Below are 21,303 nucleotides of genomic sequence, written 5' to 3' on the forward strand. Positions count from 1 at the left end.
CATATACAATATTATGCACTCATATACAATATTATACAAAAATTATAATCCATATACCCATATACATTCATATACACCTATATACAAATATTATACACTCATATACAATATTATAACCCTTATATCCATATACACTCATATACACCCGTATGCAATATTATACACCCATATACATTCATATACAATATTATACACCCATAAACAATATTATAACTCATATACCATATACATCCATATATACTCATATACATCCATATACACCCATATACAATATTATACATCCATATACAACAACCACAACGCCGCCGCCACTGCTCCATCTCCGCCAAACAACCCGGACCAAACACAACATCGGCGGAATAGATCTAGTGGTTTCGATAGCATAGAGGGGCGGGAGGGAGAGAGAGGCGAACTAGATCTGGGTTTCGCCAAGATTTCGTGGCCACCGCCGCGAACTAGATCTGGGGTTTTGGGGAGGAGAGAGAGAGAGAGAAGGATTTCCATGGCGCGGGCCGCAATGTGTAGTGGCCACCGCCGCGAGCTAGATCTAGGGTTTAGGGAGGAGAGAGAGCGAGAGAGAGAAGGACTTCTTCGAGCGCCAACGGCGATGTGCGGTGGTGGGTGGTAAAGACCTTGGGGGTTAGAGAGAGGAGGAGAGAGGGGAGAGAGAGAAGGATGGGTCATTTTTTGACAAGTAATTTTTGTTTAAATTGAAGATGGCCTTTATGTGGGCAAGAAACTCAAATATGAGCTAAATTTGGTAGCATTGGTATCCCAATTGATACTGAGTGTAATTAACCCATTATTTATCTAGAGTATTACTTTATTATTATTATTATTATTATTATTATTACCTAGGGGTTGGTGGTAAATACGCTTCCACCCTTAATTAAAGGTATTGGGTTCAAGTCTTATGAGTAAAGTCAACCGTTTTATCCCCTAAAGTAGTACTTTTCGATGCCTAGTCAGATTAGTCGGACTCAAAGCGAGTAATGAACCCTGACGGAAAAAAAAAAAATCAACCACACAACACCTTATAATAAGTCCTTTTGGCTGTGAGAATTATTCACATTTTTCGGAAAATGTTTGCATCTTATTTGAAAATCAGCGTTTGGGCATGAACTTTCACCTTCTACCTTCAAACAACTAAATATTTTTCTGCTACGGTTATAACCAAACACGACTCCATCTTCAACTTCAAAAATTCTAAACAGAGTGAAAAATATTTGATTTCTATGGCCAAGCGCCTACTTAATTTTTCAATTTACTTTTCGGACAAACAAAAAGATTATCATTATCCTTCTTTATTGAATGATATTCTACTTCAAACAGTCATTTCATGACTAGGAACAAAAATAAGAAGAGAGAAGATCAGCGTCGAAGACTATCTATCATACAGATTTTCTCTTTCATTAAATGTTTGTTTCATTTGATGACTAAGATTGTAGAACAACTCTGGAGAAGTGACTATACTAACATTTCCCCATGGACGGATTCCTACGGAGTAATGCACATTAAGATGAGTCAGATGTGAGCTCGCAGATTTATAGTAGGATAACAAGGGCACTTTACTGTTCAGCATGGCAAATATCACGTTTATGCAATCTTAGAATTGCCATTGGCACCAAAATGAAAGACAAACTATTGTTACAACAAGAGCTGATATTAATAGGAAGCGTAAATGTCAATGCAATACAAAATTTTGACAGTTTATTAACAATGCCGATTTCCCCTACAAGTCTCATGTGGAGTCCCAGTTCATTCATGCTTGCTTCTCCAAAAAAAGGCACTGTAGTTGAGGAAACCATCCGAGGCATCGCTAGGTAGATCAAAGCCCCAAAGTTGACAGGAGTTGACGCCATCTTGGTGTTTCTTCATCAAAGATATAGGTCAGCGGAGAAATCAGGACACCACTCCCTCCAATCTGTAGAAGACATTCAATAAGTTACGACTAAGTCCTGAACTTGGATGCTTTACGCATATAGAAGAACAAAAGTACAAAGTAAGAGATGAGCTTGTGGAGAGTTAAGATTCAGTCTGACAAAGAGATCATAGGCTGAACTAATTGAAGAATGCCACTCTAAGTATGTTAAAGCCAAAGAATTGGGGAGAAAACTAGGAAAAATGTAATGGAACAACACCCACAACCATTGATGTGTTTCAGTACAGTCTCTCATTGTCGCTTTAAACAGGAACAGAAAGCAAAAATTAGCAAATGGCAAGACTCAGAAAGCAAGGCCGTCCAACTAGTTCAACCCCCCCCCCCCCGGGTTCCCAAGGCAAACACCCAAAAACACAGAAATAGACCACCACATCAAAACAGAACAAAAGAAATATGCTTCATCATGCTGTTTGTTGAACGAGTGCAGAAACAAATACAGCATAACAGACCATCCAGGGTCCAATTTCTGTATTTGTTCAGCAAGAGATTGGAAGATCATTACAATTTACACATCATTTGAACAATTGTCAAAATATTCTTTTTGAGATGGACAATCGTCAAAATACTATGGGAAAGAATTAGCATCTCACCGCCCTAAGCTGCTGAACAGACTTGTAAAGTGCTTTCTTTGGTACACATATGACAATGGCAAAGTAATCAGCTGTAACCCGTCCATCCCGCTTGCAAAAGACTGGACTTACAGTGGGTCCCTGTATAAATAAAAGATGAAAAAATTAATGAGCTGTCAAAAGATTTACGGACAGTATGAGCTGCAATTGAATTCTTAGGTGAAATGGGTTTGAAACCCACTCTGATCCCAGCCGTTGATCTCGTGCTATAGTGATGAGATCAATGACTGGACGGAATAGGTGTTAAAAACCTGTTCCACCCAAGAATTGTTCAGCCATACGAATGTTCGCCTGGGATCTGTACAGAAGTAACAAGGTTCTCATATAAATTTTAATTGTCGACATGTTTCTTAATAACTGTGGCTCGGTAAAATTCTTAAGAGTTTTTCTTTAAACTACTAATATTTCTGTGTATGTCAGGGCTTAGGTAACCTGCAATCCAGATAGTGACGTTTGGCTCAGTATTCGTTCAGCGATTTCCTCTCCGCTGCTTCCTCGCATATTAGCAGTTACCTGCCATAAGATGTGTTAGACAACCAATACAGGTATAACAAAAATCTCAACAACATAAAAGAAGTTACACACACCGTAAATTGGCCAACAGCTCTCAGATGTGCCTCCAGTCTTTCTAGCATTTCATGTGTTATATCAAGTGCACCTTTTCGCTGCATTAGGGACTTTCTGCCAGCGACAAGGACCGCCTGAAAGGACAAAATAAGATCAAAGAATAGTCAAGAAGCCTACTCAAATTGCATACCAAAAGAATGCCAATGATACAGATACATCGCAACTGGAAAGAATGATCACCTGACTTTGCACGATGACTCCACCTTCTATTTCCTTCAGATTGTTTTCTCTCAGTGTGGTTCCACTACTCACTAGATCCACAATAGCATCAGCTATTCCCATCTGAATTATTATTATTATTATTATTATTATTACTAAAGAGAAACAAAGAATAAGGACACAAGAGTAGCATGTTTAAAGGCAATTCACAGTAACATTATTACTGAGAGACAGAATAATTATTATTATTGCAAAGACACAAAGAATAAGGATACCGCAGGAGCTGCTTCCAGGGCTCCATCAGCGGTTGAAAAAGTGACATGCTTCAACCCATTTTCTTTCATAAATTTAGGACCCATCTGAAAATGATAATTAATAATGAGCACATCAAAACCGGGAAAAAGGAAAGAAAGTAAAAAGAGCATGTAAAATGAAAGCATAAGCAAAAGTAATAGCATTGTACATATGTGAATCCTGTTGCAACTCTCAGTGGCCTCTCAGGCGTCCACTGTGGCATCTCTGCTAACTCCTTCATTGAGTTCACATTCTCAAAAATCCCGTATTTTGGTATCTGAAAAATGATGTTGATCTTACTGACAAGAAAAATATATAACAAATGCAAGAATGGTACAATAAGCGTGTTACAGTTCTCCTGTAAAGTACGACGACTTACAGCCAGAGATAAACGACAATCACCATAATCAAGGGCATCATGGACAATGATGAGATCTTCATCCCCCTGCCAAAGAGAAAGTACTGAGCATCCAATCTAAGGAATTTGCTTGTAAATATGTTAGCAACTAATAGGATTAGTTTTAGTTAGGACAATAAACTGACTCCATGGACTTTCTAGATCTAGAAGAAACAAATTCATAAAAGTATAATATACAAAACTTAGGATATGCTCGGTACCTGTTTAGAATAATTACATTCTGCGATCCAGCATTAATAAAAATGCCCAAATCACGAGCAAACACGTCGTGAAGCCTCAATACCAAAGGATATTATACAATATAGCTTGTATAACATCTTCCACAGCAAATAAGCTTTGCCCGGCATAATAACACTATCAGTATAGACCAATGAGTGGTTCAATTATCAGAAATGAGATTACATATTAATGTTATACCAGAAATGTTTACAGGTGCTCTCTTTTATCAAGCCTTGCTATCAATTATATATATATATATATACATATACAAGCAATAGCTGTTTCATTGTCTGTAATTGCTAAAAGCATCTGGTGTGCATTCAAACTGACAAGCAAATTTATCTCTTAATTATCCAAAGAACAGTCTTTCGAACCAAAGGAAGGTAACTAATACAAGATGTTTATCTATTTACCCATAAAAAAAAAGTACCTAATATTGAATAACAGCTTGCTTCTGCATGAATGTACCTAATATTGAATAACAGCTTACTTCTGCATGAATACTACAAAAGTAATCTAACCACACGAAATAAAAATGAGGTAAACTTTGTTTCCTAATAATGTGAAGATTCAGCAAAATTAACTACTGTTAAACTATCAGTGCAGTCAGTTTATACAGATGTTCATTTGACGACAACTCACATAATGTCTACCTTCAATTGTTTCTTTTCATTTATTTTTTAAGTTTACTTAGCTTTAACTCTTAAAACATCGCAAATCTTTAATACCAGCAGAAGAAGCAAGGATGGTGAACGTAGTAGCAATCTGGAAAGAGATGAGATGAGATCTTATAGTATCTCATAAGAGAAACGGCAAATGGCTAGTCTAAAAAAGGACCAGAGAATGTTTTCACAGGAAAATATAACAATCTAGAAGACAAGAACAATTTAAACATTAGATGTTTCAAGGGAGGCAGTACATAAGTTTAGATGCATTACCCAGGAAAGCTCGATTCATCTCATATTCATCTGCTTGCATAACATTAAGTTCTTTAAACTTTTATTCAAATTATGAACATGTTAGACTCTTGTTATGCTTTCATATGAACGAACAAGCTGAAACACTCGGTTCTTACCTGCCCATATTCATAAACTGTGTCGAGACCAACTATGCCAAGGTCTAAATCTCCTGATACCAACTTCCGCACAATGTCTTTTGGCCGTTGAAACCAAACTTCCAGATTGGATATCTACAACAGAGAGAAAATTTGCCATGTAACCCAAGTAAATCATGTGTTTTCCTGAATTGTATGCTCTAGGTTCCAAAGACATAACCCGAAAAAGAAATGCTCAAATACGATTATTCAATAAGTGTAAAAGTGTCAACTATTAGATATCACAATCCTCGATATATTTCCCCTCAATTGTGCATGATATAAAGCTTTTAAAGAAAGAAATTAGAAAAAATAACATTCATAATGCACGTGACAGAAATGGAACTATAAATGAAAAATTCCAGCAGCTTATGGGAAAACTAAAATTTATAGGAGTAGCCAGAGAGGAGAAATACAAAAAGATTAAAAAAAAAAAAAAAAAAGAGTGGAATAAATGGGCACAGTCATTAAACAAAGTCTCCCTCGGCAATGTAAACCACACAGGGATCTTTCTCATGAGTCGTGTCAAAAAGGTACGTCACTGAAGCACAAAAAGTAAGAATCTAGATACGTCGTAACTACCAAAAAGCTTTTTTTTTTTTTTTTCACAATTGTAACTACCAAAAATCTTATGAGTTAGAGTTCAATTAAAGACACCTCTATTAGCTAATATCTCCATGTAGGCAGAGAAGGCAGCACCTATATTCTTCCTAATAGCTAACATCTCTGTTGCCCTCCTGAACCATACAATCTTATGGGTCGTTTGGTAGGATATATTAGAGAAAATAATAGATGTATTAGCTATGCATGACTTATACATAGCAAACCCTGGTATTAGCAAAGCCAAGATTATTAATACATGGATAAGCATCGTAAAAGACAAAATTACCCTTGAAGTCCCTCAAAATCTTTTCCAAATCCTTTTCTCCATATCTTTGGAGGGTATTTTTCAAAATAAATAACTTTTTTTAGAAATTATGCAATGCATGTTATTCTTAATACACCACCTCAAATAAGAGATAATCTCAGCATAACTAACCCCTACATAACTATGCATTACTAATACACCCTATACAGTATGATTCTTATACACACTACCAAACGACCCCTTACTGAATCCAAATAGCTAATTTAAGATCCACATTCTTTTCATTTAGCAATTATTGAAAAAGGCAGAAATGAGGCAGACCTGTGGAATTTCTGCAACGTATTGCCGAGGATTCACCTGCCTAACTGATAGCTGGCAATCCTGTAATTCACCAACAACAAGTTAAGTCCAGCATTTCATTGTAATTGCATATCTACATTAGCTTACAGGAAGATAAACTAGTTAAATTCAGTTCAACATCTACTATATATACATAATAAAATAATTTTATAATTGCACATATACATTAGGTTACAAGAAGATAATATCATTATAATTGCACATATACATTAGCTTACAAGAAGATAAACGAGTTAAATTCAGCATTTCATTGTAATTGCGCGTATACAATAGCTTACAAGAAGATTAAAAAAGGTTAAATTCAGCATTTCATTGCAATTGCGCGTATACATTAGATTAAATTAAAAATAAAAAAGTTAAATTCAGCACTTCATTGCAATTGCACGTATACATTAGCTTACAAGAAGATTAAAAAAGGTTAAATTCAGCATTTCAATGTAATTTCACGAATACATTAGCTTACAATAAGATAAAAAAAACGAATTTGTAATTTGGTATATACCTTGAGAAGATCGAGAGTATCAGAAGCCATTCGGCCTTTACTAGGCAAGCCTAGGCGAACTTCATTTCTATCTGAAGCTATTTTCTCCACATTTCCGTTAACAGCGGTCAACGGAGACGCCGTCGGGGAGCAACATGAGACGGTAAATTTAACGGAAACATTGCGACAGTTCCCATTAATAGTGACTGACGAAGAAAGGAGAGTTGAAATGGAACCTTGAAGGAAAAACGTCTGACTCACAGACATGTTTTACGGTGGTTTAACGGTGGGGAAGAGATAAAATCGCCGCCGCAGAGGAGTGATTGGAAGTGAGAGTAACAGGGCGAATATTCTCTTAAAGCAAAGAGAATTATTCATTTTGTTTGGAAATTATAAGGTGCGGTCGAGTGCATTTTCACTTGTTGCAATTCACCTGCTATTTGCTAACTCACCCGTGCGGAATTTGTGAACCTTGTTTTATTTTTTATTTTTTTGCTTTGGATTTGTTGACCTTTGAGGCGCCCCTTGGGGCATGGAAGCTGAAAATTTTGGTTTATTTATTGTTCTAATTTGCTTTTTATATATTTGGCCGAAAGAAGAAAAAGAAAAAGAAAATATTATAGGGTGTGTTTGGTATAATGGAAATATATTTCATATAAAATATTTTCTTAGAACATAAGTAATCTTTTTACTTATGTTTTAATGTCTGGTAAGTACGGGAAAATAATATTACCCCCATAATATATATATATAATTTAGGAAAACACTATAAGGTGGATTTGGGGTGAGGGTAGTAGGGTGAGAGGTGTCACCAAAATATGAAAAAATTGAAAGAACTTTTTCAAAAAAAGTTTTCCTTTGTACCAAACATTTTTTGGCGTTGAACCTGAAATTTATGTGTTGTTTGATAATTAGCTCTACCATCACATGAAAAGGTTAAAAGTAAAGTATTATATATCAATTTTAAATTCTAAACGTGGTCAAAATTAAGTATTGAATTGTGTACTAATGAGAATTGAACGCATCCGTATTATGTGAAAAACTTCCACTACTAAACTCCGAGTGTTAATAATGGTGCCAGTAACTTAAAAGGATGTAATGTATAAAAATTAAAAAAAAAAAAAAAAAACTCGAACAATGCAATTTGTTATACGAACGAGCATCTTTGACAAAAAAGGTAAAATATTCTACTATTTTACATCAAAATGCACTTTATTGTAGTTGACATATATCATGTTAAGAACAGAGACACGATCAAGTCGGCTTGTAATTCAGTGAGATCATGAACACTACTAAGAAATATGATTTTTTTTTTTTATATATAATTTGAGGATAAACGAAATTGTAGATTATGCCAAATTCGTTGTAGATTAATTTTGTGCACACTGATATAATATAACTTTGCCAGTCGGTCGACTATAGTTACCTCCAAACTTTGTGAACTAATTGTAAATTATTTTTCTTTTGCAATGTATAAATACTTCATGTTTACAGACAAAATAACATCGAAGTTACAACGAATGAAATGTAAAATATATAGTGATAAAGTTTCAAATGATTTAGTACTTATCATTTGTTTGGTTCGTTACTTCAAAAAACTTGATGTATGGGGTGTAGCTAAATACAAGTTGGTTTTAAATTCATTTGTTTTGATTTTACTATTGAAGGGGCTTTAGTATAGGAACTTTTTCGTTCTACTTGTTTTGTCTCGATATAGTAAATCCTTCAAGTGTTATCTTGTGTCGGATGTGATATAAAATAGTATTATCGATAGTCTAATATAAATTATACCAACATTGTTTAAAATGGAAATATAACCAAACAAAATATAGCCATAAGCGCCAACTTTCCGAATCATTATAGCATTCAAATGGACAATTGGCTATAAACACACGTAATGATAGTCATACATGACAAACTCTATGTTTTCATGTCCCTACAACCCGCACAACATGTACAATAAAAAATTATACATTGTCCACAATTCTAGTAAATTTTGAACACGTCTTCTATGAATTCCAACAATACATCACACGCTTTCAAAATGTCTTGTAAGTTATCCCTCTTTTTCTTATAGAAGACAAAAACACACTAGTAGTTCATTCGACCCATTTTTCACCCTTTTTACCCACTATTGTACAAATCATATTCATATGCTTCCAAACTACTTTCTTTATGCCAAGTTCCTATTTATATAATGGCCTTCATTTTCAAGCTTATCATTTGATTTTCTTTTTGGTATTTTAGATCTTAACTGAGGGGAGACTACATGAATAACCGAAACATTAACTAAAATAAAGGTTAATTCTAAATAAAGCTGAATATCTTTTTTTTTTTTTGTCATTTAATTCTAAAGAAAAAATTGTGTATAAAACTTGAATTTAATGAAATTGAGAAAAAAAAAACATATCACCTAGCTGAATGCATGTCAAACATGTCTTTGATTTATCTTTCGGGAACAAACACAAAGAGATTAATTATGAAGATTTAACAATAATTTTATATAATTCCAAAAAGTCAACTAAGAAAACAAGCAAAATTATTGAAGAGTGTTTGAGAATTCTCTTATAGAACTGTGATAGAACCTAGAAACAAAACAAGCACGAGTAGAGCGAAAAACCAAACATGCAATCATTCACTTTTTTCTTCGTCGTATTTAACAATAATCATCATTTTATTTTACTCAATACTTTTTTTTATGGTGATGTGGTATGGGTTTGGGGCACCAATTTTTTTTTGGTAAATGGAACATGCTAAATAAAGTTAATACCTTTCTAAATAGTATGCAAATAATTAGTCAGGGGAATAAGCCTCATTCTGTTTGGCACATATTCACAAATTAACAAATTTTCTTCACGTTGTAGTATTTATTTTGTCATAAAATCTGCATATTTTACTTCGCTCTTATAAGAATATATAATAATGATTTTTACTTACATCAAATATCGACAATATTCAACAATGACTTACAAAAATGACATTACTAAGATTGACACGTTACAAGTGTAGCTCCGAGGTCAGCAATTGCTATTTGAATCTTTACACGCCGTATAAAATAGTAGTATAAGAATGGTATTGGATAAATATTTTCTTCTTTATTGAGTGAGTATGTATGAGAAGCTCTTACTTTTTAATGGGTTATTTAGATTTACTTAATTATCCCGCTGTGTCCACTATCAAATAGCCTAGACAAGGTAGAAACTAGAAAGTGTAAGTAATTGTGAGGTTTTTCTTCCTTCCTTCTTATAAATAAGTTAATTAATATATATATGACATGAAGCTTATTGGTTTTTCTTGCAAGTCTTAAATGAAACCATTCTCCCATTTATTTTAAACTTATTTGTTACCGATGTTCGAACAAACACATTAATACTAAAAGTTGTAATATCGGTGATCTAAACTTGAAATCTCCCGGTTCTTACTTTTATCTCCAGTCACACATCTATTTCCTTGAGAGTTCCATTTCAATCAATTCATATACTTATCTGTTAAAACAATTGTAATATTATTAAAACTACTTACAAAATTATATATAAAAAGTATTTTCTATAAAAATAGATGAATTATGAAAATACAATCGAAATAATTAAAAGTCATGTTTTAGGAGAAGTATCTCGAAGGTTACAAAATATATTAAACATAAAATCGTACAATATTTCATCAAACCAAAAATATTTATAAAATGCAAAATCATAAACTAAAGGTTGATCAACTTATCTCTTTTAGCTGATTTCAGTTATGAACACTTGATTTATAAACACATTTAGTTTTAATCAAATACATAAATAAACCAAAACAAAATATAAATTAATTTGATTAGCTTATTAACTTAGCCAAACACCCTCTTATTAGAATCCACGTCTTAACCTCTATAGAGTTAAATAACTCACATAAAATGTAACACCCAAAGTAATATACATTTATTAGAGAAATACACACTCATAGTTAAGGGGAAAAAAAAAAAGAAGCAAAAGATCAAGGCGAGTCGGAGAAGAGTCCTAATTCTGGTAAACTTTATATATTCCTTCTCCCCCCGATCTACCAAACTATATTACTCCTATTTCACTTAACCCGTAAAAAATTTCCCAGCTGTTTACACCCACACTTCATCTTCATTCTCTGCTTCTCATTTTTTTTTCACCGACAGATCTTCAATTCCCACTTTCCCCTTTTCAGTTCTTGGCTTTCCCATTTCCATTCCACAAATCATACACTGCACTTTTATTGCAGTGTATGTGTACCCTCCATTTTGCCATTTGCAGTGATTAATTTAATTGTGTGGGTATGATGGAGTAGTGAAGTTTAGGGTTTAAAGATTTTTTTTTTTGGTTCTTGATTTGGGTGGTTTGATGGCTTCAGAGATTGTGGGTAGTAGTCAGAGCTGGAAAGATGTGTATAAAGGGATGTCATCTGATAATATTAAAGGATTAGTTCTTGCATTGTCCTCAAGTATCTTTATTGGTGCTAGCTTCATTGTTAAGAAAAAAGGGTTAAAGAAAGCTGGTGCTTCTGGTGTCAGGGCTGGTAAGAATTATTCATTTTTTGAAATGTGAAGTACTTTGTTTTATGTTTAATTTACTAGTGTGTTTAGTTTGTATGTTCTGATGTGTTAAGTTGATCTCATGAATGATTAGCATTGTTGGTAAAGATGTAATGGTGTTCTTTTTGCTGAGATCTTGAGGTATCATGTAGATGTGGCAAGTATAGTGACATTTTTAGATATTGTTATCAAGGACTGTAATAGAATGGGCCCGAATTGAGAATGGGCATAGTTGATTAATATTTTATCAAGTATGGGGAGATCATAACCAACGGTCATATTTAGCGGGTGTTTATGGATATATTGGTAGATTAGAAGAGTGTTGAAGTATAATGCGGTATGAGGATTGTAAGCATACGTGAGTCCTGAATTTGACTGATGAAGTACTGGATGTGGCTGTAAGTGTCATTTGCCTAGCTAAATATCCACTTTGCTAAATCAAACTAATCAGCTGGAAGTTAAACCATAACCAAGCGTATTTTAAGTAATTTAACTTTAGATGTGTCATATGCTAGTAAGATAGTGAAAGTGAAAAAGTGCCATTGTTTAACTAAGTGACAAGAGCCATTTTGTAAATGGATATTTTTCTCTGGACTTTGCCTTGTGTTGGAAATCGTTCAGAGTTGTACACTAGTACCTAATTGTTCATTTAGTTCTAGGTTCTAGCAAGAAACCTATTTGCGAAGCATTAATCCTAATAAAAAGTTGTTGCTTTGTGGTTTCTAGGCACCAAAGTACTGAGAGTTTACTCGATGATTCAACTATGGCATTGAGGAATGATGTTAGCCTCTTCGGATAACAGCATCTTTGCTACTCTGGCCGTGATTCTCATTGTATTTTTCTGTACTATGCTGTTAGGTCTTGGTTGTCATTAAAGATGAAACGGTAGGAGAAATCTCATTGTTACAAATGAAAAACTTAATGATCTTTTTAAGATTTGTGGATGCAGTCTAGCCTGATGTGGATGGTCTGATCCATATGTAAAATACTGCTGATATTCCTTGCATTTGTTTGATTTTACTACAATAGTTTCTTGGTGCCAGTGGTACAACATTTGTTTGAATGATTGTATATTACCTTTCTTCTTCGAATCATAATAGTGGAACGTTTAGTGTTAAATAGTCTTTAACTTGTGATTTAAAAGTTTTGACACGTGATGTTCATTCTTTCATTTGCCAGTCAATAGTTTTTCCAGATTTATATGTTTCTATTAAAGGAGGGTTGTGTTAGGTTAACTGCTAGCGTAGAACTGATATAAGAATCTAAGATATGATTTATATGTTTCCAGATTTATGATTTAAAAGCTGTTTACCCAATTTGGTTTACAATTCACAATGGTCTTATATTACTTTTTTGTGACTTGACATTGATATATTTTACAGGAGTTGGAGGATACTCATATCTTTTTGAGCCACTCTGGTGGGTGGGCATGATAACAAGTGAGTTATGGACTACTATTCTTGCATGTGATATATTACCTCAGTGCAGTTATGGTCCTTCTAACCCCGCCTTTTCTTAAGATTAGAAAGAGTGGAACAAGCCCCTTTTGCCACAAGCTTGGGATTGCCGTTTTCCTTCAAGTTGCATATTCATTACAATTAAGAGACATTATATATTTTTTTTTTGAAGTTCAGTGGACCAAAATCTGGTGGGCCTGGGTGTTGGTTACCGTTTTACTTGCTGTGTTCTCATGGTTGTTTTAGCCTTTAAGGCATGACCTTAATTTATAAAGATGCTTTTAGTTGTCTGTATAGCAGTCCTTTATGTGGGAACTCCATGGCTTCTCTTTACTTGGTCATCGGTCAAAACTCTTTTGAAAATGATTAATTAGAAGTGCCATTTATATGCTCATGATGTGTAATTGACTAATTGCAAGGTGTGCTCCCCTTCCCATCTACTTGGTTAATTTCTAGCTGAGCTAGGTTTAATTAATGGCTTTCTCACTAAACTGAATTTCGGACTCAGGTTAAAAAGTGTGACTGTATCCATTCTTCCCCAAAAAAAAAAAAAAAAAAAAAAAAAAAAAAAATAGGAAGAGGAAAAAAAAAAAAAAAAAAAAAGAGGAAGAGGAAAAAAAAAAAAAGAAAAAAACCAAGGAAAACTATAGTAGAAAGTTAGGTTTTCATCACGTGTTCGTTGCACCTTGTTTCCCGTTGTTTTTTATGCTTTGTTAAAGATATTTTGTGGAGCCGTGAAAATTGTTGCACATTTATCCTGTCTAGCGTGCAAATGTTATTCTTCTTTTGATATTTTTAGCTGTTCGTTTTTCTCTTCATCTTATCTGAACTGTGTTTAATCCTGTTGAAGATAGGCTTCTAACATTTAGCTGCTATTCCAACAGTGATTGTTGGAGAGGTTGCTAATTTTGCGGCTTATGCATTTGCCCCTGCCATTCTGGTGACTCCTCTTGGTGCTCTCAGTATTATAATAAGGTATTGTGTAATTTTCATAGCTAGTTCAAATTTTGACTTTTATAATCTTGAGTATTGATGATGTCGTAAATTGCAGTGCCGTCCTTGCACACATTATTTTGCGGGAGAGGCTACATACCTTTGGAATTTTAGGTTGTGCTTTATGTGTTGTTGGTTCCATCACAATAGTGTTGCATGCTCCACAAGAACGTGAGATTGAATCTGTGACAGAAGTGTGGGATCTTGCTACTGAGCCAGGTAGTCTCTTGTTTCATATGGTTTATGATGTTAGCTGCTTGTTTTTTCTTTAAACTAATCTCCTAAGTGATTCTCCTGCAGCTTTTCTCTTCTATGCCGCTTTGGTGGTAACAACTTCCCTAGTTCTTATATTTCACTATCTTCCACAATATGGGCAGACACACATTATGTTTTATATTGGAGTTTGCTCGCTAGTAGGTTCTTTATCGGTATGTGACTGTAACTATCTGATTTTGTCCTATCTGAATAATGTTCCTTTTGAGTTTTCTGATTTCCACGTGTGTATTTTCTAATAGAAATTTCAGCTGTGGTATAACAGGTTATGAGTGTGAAAGCAATTGGCATTGCTTTGAAGTTGACATTATCAGGAATGAATCAGTTAATATATCCACAGACTTGGGCGTTTACTATGATTGTCATTGTCTGCATTATCACCCAAATGAATTACTTAAATAAGGTGAGAGTTGTTATCTTTTTATCTCCTTGTTTCTCGCCAAAATTCTTCCAGTACTTCTGCATGCTGCAGTCCCTACTTGCTCTTGGAACATATAGTTACGTGTGGGAGAAGAGGGTGGGGTCAGACATTATTGGTTCATTGCTGAAATGAATATAAGCAATTAGAGTGCTAATCTGTTTCTTTTTCATAAAGGAAAATATCACCCCTCTGCTGTAATAAGAAATCATTTCACAACTCTATATGATTTATGACTTATCAACATTGTACTTTATGATTGTTTCCTTAGTTAACTTTGCACCTTATAATTGTTTTTTTTTAAGTATTAGCTCAAAGTTAGGTGTACTTTTACCTTCTTTAGGAATGTCTTGTGATCTAAGAATGATAATATAGGTTAGGATTGTGCTCACTTTGGATTGAGATCTTACTTCTATGATGAAGCTTGGGCTAAAGGCAAACTGTCGAAGGAAAATGAGCAAGTCAATTACTTCTACATTTAACGTGAAATTCAAATGTCAAAATTCATAATAAGAAATAAATGCAAAGACAGAAATATACAATACAATGAGGGTGCCTCAATAATCTTATTAGAGAATAGATATTCATGTTAGTTCATATGCATTGGCTTGTACACTGATGCATGAGTTATACCGAAAACCAGTAAATTGTAGCCCACTTCAAATATTTGCTTTCGAGAAGGATAATCAATTGTGCAAACATCAAATCTATTTATTTGATGCTTAAATTCAACATTAACTCAAACATGAACAGAGTTTAGTAAGGCTAGAGTTTAGGTTTTTTGGTATATCAGCTAGTGCATTAGGATCAGATTCAACTATGCTTCCACACATGAAGCAATCATCTTCCCCAAAATAAAGCAACATTGAAGCTATTGATTGTTCACATGCAAATGATATTTACCCTGTTGTCATCTGTGATATTCCTCACCCTCCTCTTTTGGTGAATTGTCAATGCAGGCCCTTGACACATTCAATACAGCTGTTGTCTCACCGATATACTATGTCATGTTTACTTCTTTAACAATTTTGGCCAGTGTCATCATGTTCAAGGTAACTCCTCTCAGTCGTGCACGCTGCAAAATATAAGTGACATATTAAGTTTCTCCTGCTTGTCCTGGTTGTTTCATTATGAATTGGTTTTCTGTTCTGGCCAATCTATTACTCTGAAGTACGATATGAATCCTATGCTTTCCTCCAATTGGGAGTCTTAAAATATGGTCAAGTTTTCTAATTCGTTCTTTTTGAGAAACTATACACCTGGATTAAGCATTGCGATTAACATACCCAATTGGCAAACCATTTATCAGATTATCTGGTATTCCATATGTTGAATGCAGGAGGCCGATGCATTTTTCTAGTGCTTGAGGCCCTGAGCAATCGGCTTGCTTTTGTTTTTAAATTTAGAATCCTTATTTAATTCTCAGGATATGCTTCAAATTTCCTTATTCTTCTTATTGCTTGTGTGAACAGGATTGGGACAGGCAAAATCCAACACAAATAGTAACAGAATTGTGTGGGTTTGTGACTATTCTTTCTGGGACTTTCCTTCTTCACAAAACCAAAGACATGGTTGATGGTAAGCTATTCAGTGTTTCTTTGAATTTTAAGTTGGTATTCTTGTACAGGTTAGTAGTTTCTAAGTAACAGACTCTCAATTATGGAATCCAATACAGGTCCCCCGACGCTACCTGTGCGACTCCCCAAGCACACCGATGAGGAGGATGGTTTTGGACAGGAAGGTATTCCTTTGAAGCGACAAGATTCTTTGAGATCATAGTGTGATAATTTGTATTCCTCTTTTTTCTTTTTCCTCTCTTTCTTTTCACCCTGGTCGAGGAAATCATTTTAACCACCCAAATTCAGCTGCACAATTCCCTCATCTGTTCCTCTTCTTCTTCCAAGAAGAGATCACACACCAATTGTATTCTATTGGACTGTTTTTGTTATATGTCAGTGAGAGTAACAAGGAAGAGCATTTCAACCCGTTCTTAAAGCTATGAAATCTGCAGAAGCTATGCACTGCCTATAGTTGATTACACTCAGGCCAGCCAGCAAGTAATTTACTCAAGGGCAGTGTGCTAGTGTAGAGTTACAATTATACCTGGAAAAGCAACGGCTGTTTTTATCATTCAGCAATCCTTATTGTAAGAAATCAAACGAATTAGCCCCAAAAAAAAAAAAAAAAAAAAAAATCACAAGAATGCAAACATTTCCACTTTAGCATGAGCATGCAGACCCATTAGAATGGTCCTCGTTGATCTGGTTATTGCTTTTAAATTGGAGGGCTAAAATAAGCAAAATAAGGTCCGGACCCCTTGAACCTATTTAATAAAAATGGAACCAAAATGGACTCTAAGCATCAAATCTGCTAATAACCAAACTTGCCCAGTCGTGTGTGGACATATTTTATACTTGATTTTTTGTTTTTGTGTGGCAGTTAAAGATTCGTGGGTGAAAATCAATACTTCCCTTGAAAGACTATCAAACCAATATTTCAAATATTGAAATTCAATACTGTAAATTCTGAAAGTATATGATGCCCAAGACGAGCCTTCTTGTTCCATTTGTCAATACAAGCTGGTTAAAATGAGACAATACAGTCTAACCGAGTTTAGCTTGCCTATAACACAAGTATTTATTTGCTAATGAAATTAATTAAATATTCAGACTTATGACATATTGAGGTTCAATGCCATGATCCCTATGACATATTACCGAAATGCATCCATATGCCATTAACAACTTCTAAAATCGGATTTCTATTGGATTTACATATCCATGAACAAAATGAATATCTGATATGATCACTTCAAGCAACGATCCAACTTTCTTGATTGCATTAAAAACTTCCAAAATAACAAGATGTTCGGTTCTCAGATCTTCTGAAATGCAACTCACTTTGGCTCCTGTGCTACAGAGAATAACCAAGATCCGAGGTCTTCTGCCAAGTGAAGCCATTAAACTCTATTTTTTCTGTATTTGCTTTAGCAGACCAGATACAGAAGCACAATGTGTTGACTTGTATTCACATTGCTCACAACAATATTTCAATGCTTCGATGACCTTTACACACCTATCAACACAGGCAAAATAGGCAATAGTCAGTAAAAATATTCCACAATAACTTTGTAATCGGGTTGAGTTAGTAGTTTATAACTCGTCCTCGGGAATCTACAAACTACTGCCTCTAGCTCACCAAATAAGCATGCACTTAAACATACTTTAAACTTTAAAAAAGTACTAAGGGATGACATGTGCCTAGGATGGAATTCATAGAAGTATTGCAGTGTCTATGGATCTATTAGCTACAATTATAATATTGAATTAGAGAGGCAGCATGCCCAGATGTAGAGTACAGCAACAACCTTTTAATTCCAAACTAGTTCGGATCTGGGAGCCACCTATATGAATCCTTAATATATTTTCTGTTCTAGTTAGACTCTTTTCATTGAAATACTCAGTTTTTTCGGTTTAATAGGTAAATAAAAGGTTCTCAAACACCGGAGGTTCCCTACAATTTTCTTTTGATTAAAACAGAGGTTCTCTGCATTTTCTACTAACAAATAAATTTCTAAACCAACTAAAAGGACTACTGACAGATACAGACCTGATGTGTCTAGACGTAGAGTACTGTTAGAAAATTTTCCAGGACCTGCCATAGAAGAAGCATCAGACGATGAAGCAACTAGCATAAGAAATGACATCTATTGTCAGGTTTTGTCAATTAGTTCGCAGACTAGGAACTTGTAGTCACATTATCGATATGTTGTCCTCTATTTCAGTTCACCATCAAGAATATCTGGAGAATGGTACCCGCTAGTATGTTTTGGTGTAGTTGGACAAAAAGAAATTGTAGATGTTTTAATGGTATCTCAATTCCAAATTACTCTTGAAGGCTAGGTGTCTTATCAGTCTATTTAGCTGGTGTAAAACTCTCTTTTGTAAATAGCATTGACCCCTTTTTGGATTTTGTAAACTCCCTAGTCTAAATCTCATGTATTGAAGCTAACAAATTCATTCTTGTCACTTTTGCAATTCTGCATCTTCTTGATGTTCCAGCAAATCTATTTACTTCATAAAAACAGACTCTCTTAATACAATTCAAGAAATGAATTAAAGGAGTACTTCGATCTGAGAATGTGTGTAAAAGATTGTCTATCTCCCTTGATTTCTTGGCAACCAAAGAACAGTGAGAACAAGAAAATATAGGATTCACCATTTTACTGAAAATTGATCAACTGTAGATATCTAGACAGCCTTCATGCCTAACAAATGGAGCTGAAACATCTGCTCATTTTGGGATAGATCCAATAAAGGGCAGCTTAACATCACTTCTAATTATCATCTAAGTTAAGTTAATAGTGGGCTATATAACAACTAATCTTGCATCGCCTAAGGGTTAGACTGTTTAAGGTGATCCTTTTTAAACTTAATGCTGCACATCTCCTCATACAAAAAAGCGGAAGTTTTTTCATAGCAACTTCTTCCTGATTTTGAACACAATATCCAGTATGTTTCTGAAGTTCCACAAACACACGATTATTGTCCATTTCCGGTAGGAGGGCAATGGCAGTTCAGCTACAGTATGCAAAGTTAACTTTACAGGAACCTTATTGATCACACACACAGCTACCTCAAAAGCAACTCTCTCTAGGACTAGAGAACTATGCAAAAACAACTAATATGGCTTTCTTTTTTAATGTTACAAAAAAAAAATAAAAAAAATAATCCCTTCGTCCCAATTTATGTGATATACTTTGACTAGACACGAAGTTTAAGAAAGAAAGGAAGACTTGTGGTCTAAAACAAGTCATAGATATTTGTGTGGCTTTAAATCATTTCATTAAGGGTAAAAGAGAAAATTTTAAGTTAAATTATCTCTAAATATAGAAATGTATCATTCTTTGTTGGGACAGACTAAATAGGAAAGTGTATCAATTCGGACAAAGGGGAGTATGACTTTTCACCTCTCAATAAGTTTATTTTGCTAGAGCATCAAACAAATATAAGTTTTTCTCTACCTGCTTTCCCAACACCCAAAAAATATCTATATAACAACTACTAAGACCATAATCTCACTTATATAAATCCTCAATATCCATTTGGACCTGTTCCATTCCAACCCTCAACGATTTGTCCAAGGCAAATTAGAAGCTCTTCTCTACATTTTCTACTAACATAAAAATCTCTAAAATAAACTAAAAGGTCCCCAATGATATTACTATATACTGGCTTTAAAAAAGCGAAATAGACATTTGAGAATTTGTTTAATGAAGTTGTGGAGAAAAAAAAAAGGAAATTCATTTCACAGCCGTTGCAGGGCTTTATAGGTTTATGCATATTGGTACAACCGTTTATTGGAAACAGCCCCTCACCCCACAAAGTAGGGTAAGGTCAGCAGACATACTACCCTACCCAGTCCTCACTTGTGGGATCACACTGGGAATGTTATTGTTGTTGATATAACAAGTGGCGGAGCCAGAATTTTTATCTAGGGGTTCAAATATATGAAGAAGTAAAGACACGAAGAATCCAAGGGAGTTAACATCTGCTATATATACATAATATAATAATTTTAACCCTGTATATACAATATAATTTTTCATCAATGAGGCTACCTAGCTCCGCCCCCATATACCCATATTCCTGACATACTCATACACCAACTTGAATTTCCAGAACCATAAAAGATGAGCTCCAACCACAATAAGCACTGACATAAGCATAACAATAAGACAGCAAAAATAGATATAAATAAAGGTATTTGTCAAGGAAAAAGAGACCTTTGAGAAAGGAAATTGTTCTTGGAAAGACAAGCCTGAATATCACAAGCCTGTTTCTTACATGGCTCTTTACTCGGCTGTGCCATATCTTCTTTCTTTAATCTCTTTCTGGGGGTTTCAAGAAGTCTTACTTTCTAAAAAGAATCTTCAAAAATGGAAGCATGTAAAGGGGGTATCAGATTCTTGATGTTTCAATTTTCAATGCGTTGAATTGAGTTTCGGGGAAGTGGTGGCCGACTACGCATATATATACGTAAGGCTCTATTCGGGGCTCATTCTAGATTTGTGCTTCCCGTGATTAAAATTAAGCATTTTCTTTACGCGGATTGGCCTTCTTTGGGGTGGTCTTTAATTTTTGTCCCTCAAATTGCTGGTCTTTAATTTTTGTCCTTCGTTTAAAAAAGTGGTCGAAAATATTCTAAGATTCTGGATTTGAACCTCCGCTCAGTCAAAAAAATAATAATTTCGCAAGGCAAGGCTTTGGGAAAAGTCTGTCTTATGCGGCATAGGTTGCCTTTAAGGCATAACTATAAGTCTGTCTTATAAGGCAACCTCTGCTGGATCCGGCAGAACTTTAGTTATGCCTTAAGGCGACTTCTGCTGCATAAGACAGAATTTTCCAAAAGCCTTGCCTTGCGATTTTTTTTTATTTTTATACTTGAGCCGGCGTTCGAACCCAGAACCTCAGGATATTCTAGGTGAAGGACAAAAATTAAAGACCAGCAATTTGAGGGACAAAAATTAAAG

The 21,303-nt window shown here is 34.6% G+C and overlaps 3 protein-coding genes across 4 annotated transcripts; 1 reads left to right on the forward strand and 2 right to left on the reverse strand.

The window, feature by feature from the left end:
- Nucleotides 1-1,520: 1,520 nt before the first annotated feature.
- Nucleotides 1,521-7,427, reverse strand: LOC132064555 (ATP phosphoribosyltransferase 2, chloroplastic-like). The gene is made up of 11 exons (XM_059457572.1): nt 7,112-7,427; nt 6,571-6,630; nt 5,364-5,477; nt 4,031-4,096; nt 3,821-3,928; nt 3,633-3,716; nt 3,379-3,480; nt 3,159-3,272; nt 3,004-3,084; nt 2,533-2,652; nt 1,521-1,924 (listed from the first exon to the last, which is right to left on the reverse strand). Exons 1-11 carry the CDS (start codon nt 7,355-7,357, stop codon nt 1,829-1,831), a joined length of 1,191 nt encoding a protein of 396 aa, XP_059313555.1. The 5' UTR covers nt 7,358-7,427; the 3' UTR covers nt 1,521-1,828.
- Nucleotides 7,428-11,051: 3,624 nt separating this feature from the next.
- Nucleotides 11,052-16,756, forward strand: LOC132064556 (probable magnesium transporter NIPA4). Of its 2 annotated transcripts, XM_059457573.1 has the most exons (9): nt 11,052-11,614; nt 13,013-13,069; nt 13,972-14,062; nt 14,139-14,299; nt 14,381-14,508; nt 14,619-14,756; nt 15,731-15,823; nt 16,244-16,349; nt 16,447-16,756. In XM_059457573.1, exons 1-9 carry the CDS (start codon nt 11,440-11,442, stop codon nt 16,548-16,550), a joined length of 1,053 nt encoding a protein of 350 aa, XP_059313556.1. In that variant the 5' UTR covers nt 11,052-11,439; the 3' UTR covers nt 16,551-16,756. The 2 variants fall into 2 exon arrangements, with proteins under 2 accessions (XP_059313556.1, XP_059313557.1); XM_059457574.1 differs by lacking the exon at nt 15,731-15,823.
- A 518-nt stretch (nt 16,757-17,274) lies between these two features.
- On the reverse strand, nt 17,275-20,844 carry LOC132064557 (uncharacterized). The gene is made up of 2 exons (XM_059457575.1): nt 20,557-20,844; nt 17,275-17,846 (listed from the first exon to the last, which is right to left on the reverse strand). Exons 1-2 carry the CDS (start codon nt 20,640-20,642, stop codon nt 17,738-17,740), a joined length of 195 nt encoding a protein of 64 aa, XP_059313558.1. The 5' UTR covers nt 20,643-20,844; the 3' UTR covers nt 17,275-17,737.
- Nucleotides 20,845-21,303: the final 459 nt, after the last annotated feature.

This window comes from Lycium ferocissimum, chromosome 7 (genome assembly GCF_029784015.1).
Source record: "Lycium ferocissimum isolate CSIRO_LF1 chromosome 7, AGI_CSIRO_Lferr_CH_V1, whole genome shotgun sequence".
In the NCBI taxonomy this organism is placed as follows: domain Eukaryota; kingdom Viridiplantae; phylum Streptophyta; class Magnoliopsida; order Solanales; family Solanaceae; genus Lycium; species Lycium ferocissimum.

What these genes read in the sequence shown, in the direction of transcription:
- LOC132064556 (XM_059457573.1), top strand. Translation starts at nt 11,440, where the DNA reads ATGGCTTCAGAGATTGTGGGTAGTAGTCAGAGCTGGAAAGATGTGTAT. An exon ending in GGATCTTGCTACTGAGCCAG is followed by an intron (nt 14,300 to 14,380) that starts GTAGTCTCTTGT and finishes ATTCTCCTGCAG; the next exon opens with CTTTTCTCTTCTATGCCGCT. An exon ending in CGCTAGTAGGTTCTTTATCG is followed by an intron (nt 14,509 to 14,618) that starts GTATGTGACTGT and finishes GTGGTATAACAG; the next exon opens with GTTATGAGTGTGAAAGCAAT.
- LOC132064557 (XM_059457575.1), bottom strand. Translation starts at nt 20,642, where the DNA reads ATGGCACAGCCGAGTAAAGAGCCATGTAAGAAACAGGCTTGTGATATT. An exon ending in AACAATTTCCTTTCTCAAAG is followed by an intron (nt 17,847 to 20,556) that starts GTCTCTTTTTCC and finishes CTGTGTTGATAG; the next exon opens with GTGTGTAAAGGTCATCGAAG.
- LOC132064555 (XM_059457572.1), bottom strand. Translation starts at nt 7,357, where the DNA reads ATGTCTGTGAGTCAGACGTTTTTCCTTCAAGGTTCCATTTCAACTCTC. An exon ending in ATTGTCGTTTATCTCTGGCT is followed by an intron (nt 3,929 to 4,030) that starts GTAAGTCGTCGT and finishes ATCATTTTTCAG; the next exon opens with ATACCAAAATACGGGATTTT. An exon ending in CCCTGGAAGCAGCTCCTGCG is followed by an intron (nt 3,481 to 3,632) that starts GTATCCTTATTC and finishes ATAATAATTCAG; the next exon opens with ATGGGAATAGCTGATGCTAT.